Raw genomic sequence first — 12,320 nt, forward strand, 5'->3', positions numbered from 1 at the left:
ATTCTGATCACCACTTATGTTCCTTTTGACAGTCAATGACGCACGAAACTACAGTGCCTAAACAGGAAGTACAGCGCCCTCTGGAGGGAGATGAAGGTGGCATATCTGGGGCCTCCCTAAACTGGGTCGGGACATCCCAAAAGCAAACCTGGAGTGTAAGTTGTTGCTTTTGATCTTGGACTTGTTCACGTGTACTGTGTATCATTGTATGATTATTTATCTGTTCCATTGTAAGGATGGGGTAGGGGAGCGAATGGAACTTCGTGAGATTTTGTAATTTTGGCAAATATTGCAAACATGTACTTCATTTCAAATCACACTTATATATATCATGATATTTAGTTTGTTAAATTTGTCTTTGAAATAATTGGGTGAAACAATGGTCAGACCTGAATGAAGTGAAAAAAATATTATGGAGCAAAATGGATGTCCATGGAATTTCATTGAATTTTGTTAAAAGATTTCACCAAATGTTGTTAACAATATATTCAGATCCATAATATCTGTTATTTGATATGAAAGTAATGGATATTGAAATAATTGCCTGGCATGCTATCCTGCAGCATGTTTGTTTGTTTTGTATTTTTTTTTTATCTTTTTGTCTCCCTTGCAGATGAACTCTTCTTTAGTAAGAGGAGATCCAGAAAACTTTCTTAGTTCACAAAATCCAAATGCAATGAACACACCCCGTATATTGGAGTTGGATATAAACAGGATGCTGATTGGTCAAAACACTATCAGGTTTGTAACATTTAGTTTGATTGGATGGTTAATGTATCATCATATTCATAATGTTTTATTTGATTTGGCAATGCAGCTATTTGAGTTTTTTGTAATAATGTTTGTGACTAACTTTGCAATAATGTTTGTGACTAAGCTATCAAATCTATAACACTTTTGTAGTTAAAAGTTATAGTCAATAAAAATGATTTATTGTGTTAAATATCTTATAGTGTATGTAAAAATTGAATAGGTTATAGATTAAGGTACACTGCCTCTTTTGATTTCCAGTTCTAAGATCACACAACCTGGTATGACAGAAGACAGACTCGTGAATGCCTCACAAAACAACCTTCGATCTTACGTAACTGTTAACAGACCAACAGCTCAGCCAGTAAATGCACGGCCACGGTCTTTTGCCAGTAAGTCACTCTTTAATTAGAACAGGTGTTTACACTTATCATAATTAAGGTAATAGCAAAATCAAGAAAGATAACAACATAATTAGGGGAGGTATTGTCATAGTCAGGGGAGATAATGTGTTTTAGTCAAGGGAGGTAATGTCAGTGTCAGGGGAGGTAATGTCAGTGTCAGGGGAGATAATGTCAATGTCAGGGGAGATAATGTCATAGTCAGGGGAGGTAATGTGTTATAGTCAGGGGAGGTAATGTCATAGTCAGGGGAGGTAATGTGTTATAGTCAGGGGAGGTAATGTGTTATAGTCAGGGGAGGTAATGTGTTATAGTCAGGGGAGGTAATGTCATAGTCAGGGGAGGTAATGTGTTATAGTCAGGGGAGGTAATGTCATAGTCAGGGGAGGTAATGTGTTATAGTCAGGGGAGATAATGTGTTATAGTCAGGGAAGGTAATGTTATAGTCAGGGGAGGTAATGTGTTATAGTCAGGGGAGGTAATGTCAGTGTCAGGGGAGGTAATGTGTTATAGTCAGGGGAGGTAATGTTATAGTCAGGGGAGGTAATGTCATAGTTAGGGGAGATAATGTGTTATAGTCAGGGGAGATAATGTCATAGTCAGGGGAGATAATTTCATCGTCAAGGGAGGTAATGTCATAGTAAGGGGAGATGATGTCAAAGTCAGGGGCGATAATAATTATTAAGGCAAGGGATTTAATGTCAAAATCAGGGGAGGTAATGTCCTAGTCATGGGAGGTAATGTCATAGTCAGGGAAGGTAATGTCTTAGTCAGGGAAAGTTATGTCTTAGTCAGGGAGTAATGTCTAAGTCAGAGGAGGTAATGTGTTATAGTCAGAGGATGTAATATAATAGTCAGGGGAGATAATGTCATAGTCAGGGGAGATAATATCATAGTCAGGGGAGGTAATGTCATAGTCAGGGGAGGTAATGTCATAGTCAGGGGAGATAATGTCATAGTCAGGGGAGGTAATGTCATAGTCAGGGGAGATAATGTCATAGTCAGGGGAGGTAATGTCATAGTCAGGGGAGATAATGTCACAGTCAGGAAAGGTAATGTCGTAATCAGGGGAGGTAATGTCATAGTCAGGGGAGGTAATGTGTTATAATCAGGGGAGGTAATGTGTTATAGTCAGGGGAAGTAATGTGTTATAGTCAGGGGAAGTAATGCCATAGTCAGGAGAGGTAATGTGTTATAGTCAGGGGAGGTAATGTCATAGTCAGGGGAGGTAATGTCATAGTCAGGGGAGGTAATGTCATAGTCAAGGGAGGTAATGGCATAGTCAGGGGAGGTATTGTCATAGTTAAGGGAGGTTATGTCATAGTTAAGGGAGGTAATGTCATAGTAAGGGGTGGTAATGTCTTAGTCAGGGAAAGTTATGTCATAGTCAGGGGAGAAAATATCATAGTCAGGGGAGGTTATGTCATAGTCAGGGGAGATAATGTCATAGTCAGGGGAGGTAATGTGTTATAATCAGGGGAGGTAATGTGTTATAGTCAGGGGAAGTAATGTGTTATAGTCAGGGGAAGTAATGCCAAAGTCAGGAGAGGTAATGTGTTATAGTCTGGGGAGGTAATGTCATAGACAGGACAGGTAATGTAATAGTCAGGGGAGGTAATGTCATAGTAAGGGGTGGTAATGTCTTAGTCAGGGAAAGTTATGTCATAGTCAGGGGAGACAATATCATAGTCAGGGGAGGTTATGTCATAGTCAGGGGAGATAATGTCATAGTCAGGGGAGGTAATGTCATAGTCAGGGGAGGTAATGTCATAGTCAGGGGAGATAATGTCATAGTCAGGGGAGGTAATGTCATAGTCAGGGGAGATTAGGTCATATTCAGGGGAGATTATGTCATAGTCAGGGGAGGTAATGTCATAGTCAGGGGAGGTAATGTCATAGTCAGGGGAGGTTATGTCATAGTCAGGGGAGGTAATGTCATAGTCAGGGGAGATAATGTCATAGTCAGGGGAGGTAATGTCATAGTCAGGGGAGATAATGTCATAGTCAGGAGAGGTAATGTCATAGTCAGGGGAGGTAATGTCATAGTTAGGAGAGGTAATGTCATAGTCAGGTGAGGTTATGTCATAGTTAGGGGAGGTAATGTGTTACAGTCAGGGGAGGTAATGTCATAGTCAGGAGAGGTAATGTTATAGTTAGGAGAGGTAATGTCATAGTTAGGGAGGTAATGTCATAGTAGGGAGGTATGTATAGTAGGGGAGGTAATGTCATAGTCAGGAGAGGTAATGTCATAGTCAGGGAAGGCTATGTCATAGTCAGGGGAGGTAATGTGTTATAGTCAGGGGAGGTAATGTCATAGTAGGGGAGGTAATGTCATAGTCAGGGGAGGTAATGTCATAGTCAGGGAGGTAATGTCATAGTCAAGGGAGGTAAGTGTTATAGTCAGGGGAGGTAATGTCATAGTCAGGGGAGGTAATGTGTTATAGTCAGGGGAGGTAATGTCATAGTCAGGGGAGGTAATTGTATAGTCAGGAGAGGTAATGTCATAGTCAGGGGAGGTAATGTCATAGTTAGGAGAGGTAATGTCATAGTCAGGGGAGGCTATGTCATAGTTAGGGGAGGTAATGTGTTACAGTCAGGGGAGATCATGTCATAGTCAGGAGAGGTAATGTTATAGTCAGCGGAAGGTAATGTCATAGTTAGGAGAGGTAATGTCATAGTCAGGGAAGGCTATGTCATAGTTAGGGGAGGTAATGTTATAGTCAGGGGAGGTAATGTGTCATAGTCAGGGGAGGTAATGTCATAGTCAGGGGAGGTAATGTTATAGTCAGGGGAGGTAATGTCATAGTCAGGGGAGGTAATGTGTTATAGTCAGGGGAGGTAATGTCATAGTCAGGGGAGGTAATGTGTTATAGTCAGGAGAGGTAATGTCATAGTCAGGGAAGGCTATGTCATAGTTAGGGGAGGTAATGTTATAGTCAGGGGAGGTAATGTGTTATAGTCAGGGGAGGTAATGTCATAGTCAGGGGAGGTAATGTGTTATAGTCAGGGGAGGTAATGTCATAGTCAGGGGAGGTAATGTGTTATAGTCAGGGGAGGTAATGTTATAGTCAGGGGAGGTAATGTCATAGTCAGGGGAGGTAATGTGTTATAGTCAGGGGAGGTAATGTCATAGTCAGGGGAGGTAATGTGTTATAGTCAGGGAAGGTAATGTGTTATAGTCAGGAGAGGTAATGTCATAGTCAGGGGAGGTAATGCCATAGTTAGGAGAGGTAATGTTATAGTCAGGTGAGGTTATGGTATAGTCAAGGGAGGTAATGTTATAGTCAGGGGAGGTAATGTCATAGTCAGGGGAGATAATGTCATAGAAATGGAAGGTAATGACAAAGTCAGGTGAGGCAATTTCATAGTCAGGGGAGGTTATGTCATAGTCAGGGGAGTTAATGTCATAGTCAGGGGAGATAATGTCATAGTTTGGGGAGATAATGTCATAGTTTGGGGAGATTATGTCATAACTTAGGGGAGGTAATGTTATAGTCAGGGGAGGTTATGTCATAGTCAGGGGAGGTAATGTGTTACAGTCAGGGGAGGTAATGTGTTATAGTCAGGGGAGGTAATGTCATAGTCAGGGGAGATAATGTCATAGTCAGGGGAGATAATGTCACAGTCAGGGGAGATAATGTCACAGTCAGGGGGGGGGGGTAATGTCATAATCAGGGGAGATGTCATAGAAATGGAAGGTAATGTCATAGTCAGGGAGGATAATGTCATAGTAGAGGGAAGTAATGTCATAATAAGGGGAGATAATGTCATAGTCAGCGGAAGTAATGTCATAGTCTTTGAAGGTAATGTCATAGTCAGGGAGATTGTGTCATAACTTAGGGGAGATTATGTCATAACTTAGGGGAGGTAATGTTATAGTCAGGGGAGGTTATGTCAGTCAGGGAGGTAATGTGTTACAGTCAGGGATGGTAATGTTATATCAGGGAGGGAGATAATGTCATAGTCAGGGGAGGTAATGTCATAGTCAGGGGAGGTAATGTCATAACTAGTCAGGGGAGATTATGTCATAACTTAGGGGAGATTATGTCATAACTTAGGGGAGGTAGTGTTATAGTCAAGGGAGATAATGTCATAGTCAGGAGAGGTAAGGTCACAGTCGGGGAGGGGGGGGGTGATGTCATAATCAGGGGAGATAATGTCATAGAAATGGAAGGTAATGTCATAGTAAGGGGAAGTTATGTCATAGTCAGGGGGATAATGTCATAGTCAGGGGAGGTAAGGTCATAGTAGAGGGAAGTTATGTCATAATAAGGAGAGATAATGTCATAGTCAGCGGAAGTAATGTCATAGTCTTTGAAGGTAATGTAATAGTCAGGAGAAGTAATTTTATAGTCAGGGGAGATAATCTCAAAATGAGGGAAGATAATGTCATAGTCATGAAAGGTAATGACATAGTCAGTGTTGCTTCAATATTATAGCTCAGAAGACTTTAGACAGAAAATGGTGTCGTCTTTAGAGCTACAATCGGCGTCTATTACTGCTAATGGAGCAAAGTAATGGTTATTCAAACCATTATTAAAACGGTTGTTAGCATTTTATCATACTTGTTTTATATTTCTTATCTACTAGTTATCTACTAGGGAATAAAACTGAACAAAATATAAAATAACAAACTTTCTGCGAGGTCTTTTTGAAGGGAATATATGGGAAGTCTACAAATTGTGATTTTCACGTCTTGTGAGTGGGACGATATTAAAAATGGTAGTTATGTTTGTTTTGGACAAAAATAGTATATAAATGCATGTATATGCATTAAATAATCGGAAACCTACAAAAAAGTATCGAAAATTGTGCTTGAGTGATTTTCTTAGGCATTGCTCCCCTAGGACACATAGGCACCATTTAGTACTCGGCTGAAAGGTATAGTAGGTCAGGTACATATATTCGTTCTAAGTCAGGGGAGGTAATGTCATAGCCAGGGATGTTGTAGTCAGGGGAGATAATATTGCTTGTGAAGGAAAAATAAACACATGAATCATTTGTACAATAACTCACTCTATTGTTTAGGTTCTGCCACTAAGGAATACGTTCCACCATCGTCCCCTGTCAGCCAGAACACAAAACGAGTGAGGATGTCAGATGGCGACATGTCAAGGATGGACATGTCTCGTAATATGACCAACACACCCCCACTGCCACCTATAGGTAGCGCCACCTCCCGGGATATTCCAGGCGGTAGGTACCTGTCACATGCCCTTCATATAATTAACAAAAAAATAATTGTAGTATTGGTGAATGGTGCATAATTATATAGAAAATACACGGTTAGTATCATACAATACAAAATTTAATTAAGTGCGAGACGTATAGAAACCATGATGTTGAGTACCAAAATAAACCTTGTAATGTAAGATACAAACCATTTATTATACTTATCCTGGAACCAATTACTTATAATTGGCACTACTTTTTATGTAGGAAAATATTCATTAGCTAAATCAGAATGAGAGTGTACTCCTTTTTACTGCTGTGAAAAATATATAGCACCTTCGCAAACAGCTCCAGTAATCCTGTTTTTAAATTTCATCAGAGTGTAAAAGCACTGAATGGAAATACTCAGAAAACAACTATAACCAAATAAATAATCATGTACAATACATAGATTTGTCACGATCCAAGATAAATGACGTCATTCCAATGAAAGGTTAAAGTTTGGGGTCAATTTAGAAAACGTTCTGTCAGATTTGGAACAAATTCAATTGGTTTTATTGACATTTGGTATAGACACAGAAACCATAAGTTTATCTGGCTGTAGTTACAATGTGCAGTAATTGTAGATTAGATATATATATATATTTAGATAACAAAGTTTGCCCATCTATGGTTAAATCTTGTATATAAATAATAATATATGTCGAGTTAAACTCAATAATTGGAAGTTGGCCCTGACCAAACTTCAAGCATCTGGGTACACTTATTTGGATTTCCGGTATCATTTGAAGTTTTACAATAACCTAGGATACCCTGACATCACGTGATCTTGCTGTAAACAAAACAAAATCAGTTCAATCACTCTCCTCTCAAATCATCATTTTGGACACTTAGCGTTACTGAACTAGTCTAGCCTTAATGTTAATTTGGAATGAAATGAGAAAAGTGACGTTTTCATGTGAAATTTAATTTGAAATGGTATTTTTACATACCGTATTCGCAATATTCGTTGTAATAAGCGTCCAGGGCACTAAAAATATTAAAAATAATTGGGGCGCTTATCAGGGTATCAAAATTTAAGTTCGGTATAAAAAATCTGTAAAAAAAATTGCCATATTATTACACTTTCGGTACTCATGACACATTAATCTTTCAAAGTAAAAATGTGTTTTTTCCTCTGAGATACTTTATTACGTCATGATTTACATAAGAAACACTCGCAAGTTCATGTAATATGGGATACAATGACGATGCTATAAGCATCACAAACATGTAAAACATCATTAAATCCATGAGATGGGGCTTCTAAATAACTTCAATACTTTTCCTGAAGATGGGAGGGGGCGCTAACTACGGCCAATACAGTATTTTATCTGCACCTTTTTTCTTAAAAGGGATGCTTTCGTGTGGATGAAAAGCGGTATATGCATTGATTTTATATGTGTAATAATGGCTGTTTAATTTACTTTCAGAACCCCCTCGTAGTCCCCCAGGCTCTTCCATGCGTCTGTCACCTCCCCACGTACAGGAAGTGATATCACCTTTGAAATGATTGTTGATCATGCTGCACGTTCTTCCAGATGTGAAATTTCTCCCTCAAGATATGATAGTTCTCCATCCAGATGTGACATATTTCTCCATCAAGATGTGAAATTTCTCCATCAAGATATGATAGTTCTCCATTTAGATGTGATAGTTCTCCATCCAGATGTGATAGTTCTCCATCCAGATGTGATAGTTCTCCGTCCAGATGTGATTGTTCTCCGTCCATATATGAAACCAGTGTACCATTGTCATAGACTTTAGTCCAATGATTGTAACATTGTAGACTCAAAAATTATTTTATCACTGGCCTTAAAATTTCAGTACTTTTAGTACTTTGATTTTATACCTGTACCTATGGAAACCATATTAACAATATCAGTATAAGTCTGACACTTTTACGACATTGTGTAGGTACACGTGCGCCAAGCACGAGGCGTGACTGCATACTGCCTGGTGATTGGTTAATTTGGCTACATCCGACCCCGATAAACCCCAATTACGACCTGTGATTTTTCTGTGATTTTCTTGTGAATCATTGGGATATGAAATACGGCAGTGATTCTTGTTTAACGTTTGAACTTTAATTAACAAATAAATAATTAATGATAATTTAATTTCAATAGGAGAAAATTTATGTTTTCTTTTCTCTTTGTCTATACTAATTAGGTATTGAGAAATTATTGTCTTATTATCAGTTAATCATGTATATTATAATTACAATCTGTGCTATAATGTTATTTTCACTAGCATTATTTGGAGTTATTTCCCCTGAGTAGTGATCTCCCCTTCTCCAGAATTATCAGTGTCAGAATTAAGATATAAATTAAAAATTGAAATTGAAATTAAAGAGTATAAATATATGTCTAAATGTCAGATATTTTTGTGTAATATCTGGTCAAGCTATCTTTTATGTTCATAACAATTAAAGTTATATTTTTGACTTATGTTTTAATTATCAGACTTCAATTATGCTAATCGAACAATTCTAGCCTCTGTTCTGTTATTTGTGTTTATTTAATTGATAAGTGCTAAGTCTTAAAACAAAGACTGATCTTGTTTTATTTTATTGTTCTACGTATCATGTTTTAACTTTCAAACCATGATGGAGTATCGATATGAGTGCTTTAATTCCAAATAATCTTCCTATTCACAATGATCTATTGTTTTTCTTGAATTTTCAAATTTTTACATCTGTGAGATAAAATCCGATCTTAATATATACATTTATACCTTGTTTTTCAGCAACATAACAACAATTTTAGTCAGAATCACAAAATTAAGTTTGTATGGCCTTGTATTTATACGTAGAGGTAAACACGTTTATATAGACTGTGGTGTATATTGAATAGACTTGACATGTAGACTATCTATTGACTTAACTGTGATAGACCAATATGGTCTGTATATTTTTGTAAATAAACACGACTATCTCATATACAACAAAACTGTGTTGTTATATTTATCATAAAAGCAATAAAATCTTCTTTTTTTTAGCTCACCTAGCCTGAAGGGCCGGTGAGCTTATGTTATGGCGCGGCGTCCGGCGTCCGGCGTCGGCGCGGCGTCCGGCGTCCGTCCATCCGTCGTCCGTCCGTCAACATTTCCTTTAAATCGCAACTAGTCAAAGAGTTATGGATGGATTGTAACCAAATTTAGCCAGAAACATCATTGGGGGAAGGGGAACAGAACTTGTATAAATTTTGGCTCTGACCCCAAGGGGGCAGGAGGGGCGGGGCCCAATAGGGGTAATAGAGTTAAATCCTATAAATCGCTACTTGTCCTAGAGTTCTGCATGGATTGTAACCAAATTTGGCCAGAAACATCCTTGGGGGAAGGGGAACAGAACTTGTATAAATTTTGGCTCTGACCCCCTGGGGGCAGGAGGAGCGGGGCCCAATAGGGGTAATAGAGGTAAATCCTATAAATCGCTACTTGTCCTAGAGTTCTGCATGGATTGTAACCAAATTTGGCAAGAAACATCCTTGGGGGAAGGGGAACAGAACTTGTATAAATTTTGGCTCTGACCCCCAGGGGGCAGGAGGGGCGGGGCCCAATAGGGGTAATAGAGGTAAATCCTATAAATTGCTACTTGTCCTAGAGTTCTGCATGGATTGTAACCAAATTTGGCCAGAAACATCCTTGGGGGAAGGGGAACAGAACTTGTATAAATTTTGGCTCTGACCCCAAGGGGGCAGGAGGGGCGGGGCCCAATAGGGGTAATAGAGTTAAATCCTATAAATCGCTACTTGTCCTAGAGTTCTGCATGGATTGTAACCAAATTTGGCCAGAAACATCCTTGGGGGAAGGGGAACAGAACTTGTATAAATTTTGGCTCTGACCCCCAGGGGGCAGGAGGGGCGGGGCCCAATAGGGGTAATAGAGGTAAATCCTATAAATCGCTACTTGTCATAGGGTTCTGCATGGATTGTAACCAAATTTGGCCAGAAACATCCTTGGAGGGAGAGGAACAGAACTTGTATACATTTTGGCTCTGACCCCCTGGGGGCAGGAGGGGCGGGGCCCAATAGGGGTAATAGAGGTAAATCATATTAATTGCTACTTGTCCTAGAGTTCTGCATGGATTGTAACCAAATTTGGCCAGAAACATCCTTGGGGGAAGGGGAACAGAACTTGTATAAATTTTGGCTCTGACCCCAAGGGGGCAGGAGGGGCGGGGCCCAATAGGGGTAATAGAGGTAAATCCTATAAATCTCTACTTGTCCTAGAGTTCTGCATGGATTGTAACCAAATTTGGCCAGAAACATCCTTGGGGGAAGGGGAACAGAACTTGTATAAATTTTGGCTCTGACCCCTCGGGGGCAGGAGGGGCGGGGCCCAATAGGGGTAATAGAGGTAAATCCTATAAATCGCTACTTGTCCTAGAGTTCTGCATGGATTGTAACCAAATTTGGCCAGAAACATCCTTGGGGGGAGAGGAACAGAACTTGTATAAATATTGGCTCTGACCCCTGGGGGCAGGAGGGGCGGGGCCCAATAGGGGTAATAGAGGTAAATCGTATAAATTGCTACTTGTCCTAGAGTTCTGCATGGATTGTAACCAAATTTGGCCACAAACATCCTTGGGGGAAGGGGAACAGAACTTGTATAAATTTTGGCATTGACCCCCCCCCCCCCCCGGGGGCAGGAAGGGCGGGGCCCAATAGGGGAAATAGAGGTAAATCCTAAAAAATTCTACTTGTCTTAGAGTTCTGCATGGATTGTAACCAAATTTGGCCAGAAACATCCTTGGGGTTAACAGAATTTGTATAAATTTTGGCTTTGACCCCCCTGGAGGAGAAAGAGTTGGCCCAATAGGGGAATTAGAGGTAAATATCCAAATTTCTTCAGAAAAGAAACAATGAACTTATATTCAGAACATTACTTGGCATTACAAACCAGGTGAGCGATACAGGCCCTCTGGGCCTCTTGTTTCACTGGGAGTTTGATGTATTCTGTATTTGCATGGCACAGAGTTATCTGCCCTTGTGGGATAAGTATTGATTGTGACGTCGTGTGTTTAGGAGCGTAACGTCATTCTTTTCGTAGAAAACAATGTGAATTGCGCACACAAAATAATGACGTAACAATGGATACCTACCTGTAAGGGAGCTTACTCTGTAATATGCAAAGACAGAAATGTGTAGCCGGTAATTTTGAAGGATTGATATTTTCATAGAACATGTATATACGCAAAAAAATTGATCCGCGAACAATTGAAGTTTGATGAATTTAATGTACACATGTATATCCAATATCGCGAAATTTCATAAACGATATAATGTTAATTATCTCGTTTTTACTTCACATTTCGGCAATGTTGAAGCATGAGAATAGTTGGCTATAGGTATAGATATCACTATGCTAGCGTGCTTCATGTGGATTTATTTGAATATAATGTGTTAATTCTTAAAACTTTGATTGCAACCAAAGTACATCTGTGCTGTAAAAATGTCACGCTCTGGTGACTTTCAAATCGACCAATCAATCCAAAATTTCTTGTCTTGGACGAAATAGTTTGGATAAGCTATCATAATTTACTTTCATGTATGGAAGCGTATTAGGCTCACGTACGAAAATATTTTTTAGGATAGCGAAAATGTTATATGGCGGCCGCCAGATAATTAAGTGGCGGCCGCCAGATAATTATTTGGCAGCCGCCATATAATTATATGGCGGCCGCCAAATAAAACATTTTCGTTATCCTGAAAAATATTGTCGTACATGAGCCTATTACGCTTCCGTAGTCATGCAAGTAGATATTTGGATGAGCATAATATAGATACATATCGTTTTCAGCTGATGAAGCTTAACAGTGACTAACGTACAGTGAATATAAAGGTCACCAGGATGTGACCCCGAATGGAATGTTGTTATATCCTGTATGAAACGAAGCGGAATTGGACCTATATTTCATCTAATGAATGCATTGTATATGAATTGTATATGAATTGT

General features: G+C 39.3%; 1 protein-coding gene across 1 annotated transcript; it reads left to right on the plus strand.

The window, feature by feature from the left end:
• The first annotated feature begins 9 nt into the window (after positions 1–9).
• Positions 10–9,313, plus strand: LOC138306389 (uncharacterized). Its single transcript, XM_069246826.1, has 5 exons — positions 10–155; positions 614–741; positions 1,012–1,142; positions 6,180–6,347; positions 7,796–9,313. The coding sequence occupies exons 1-5, from the start codon at positions 36–38 to the stop codon at positions 7,873–7,875; spliced, it is 627 nt and encodes a 208-aa protein (XP_069102927.1). The 5' UTR covers positions 10–35; the 3' UTR covers positions 7,876–9,313.
• Positions 9,314–12,320: the final 3,007 nt, after the last annotated feature.

This window comes from Argopecten irradians, chromosome 13 (genome assembly GCF_041381155.1).
Source record: "Argopecten irradians isolate NY chromosome 13, Ai_NY, whole genome shotgun sequence".
Lineage (NCBI taxonomy): Eukaryota > Metazoa > Mollusca > Bivalvia > Pectinida > Pectinidae > Argopecten > Argopecten irradians.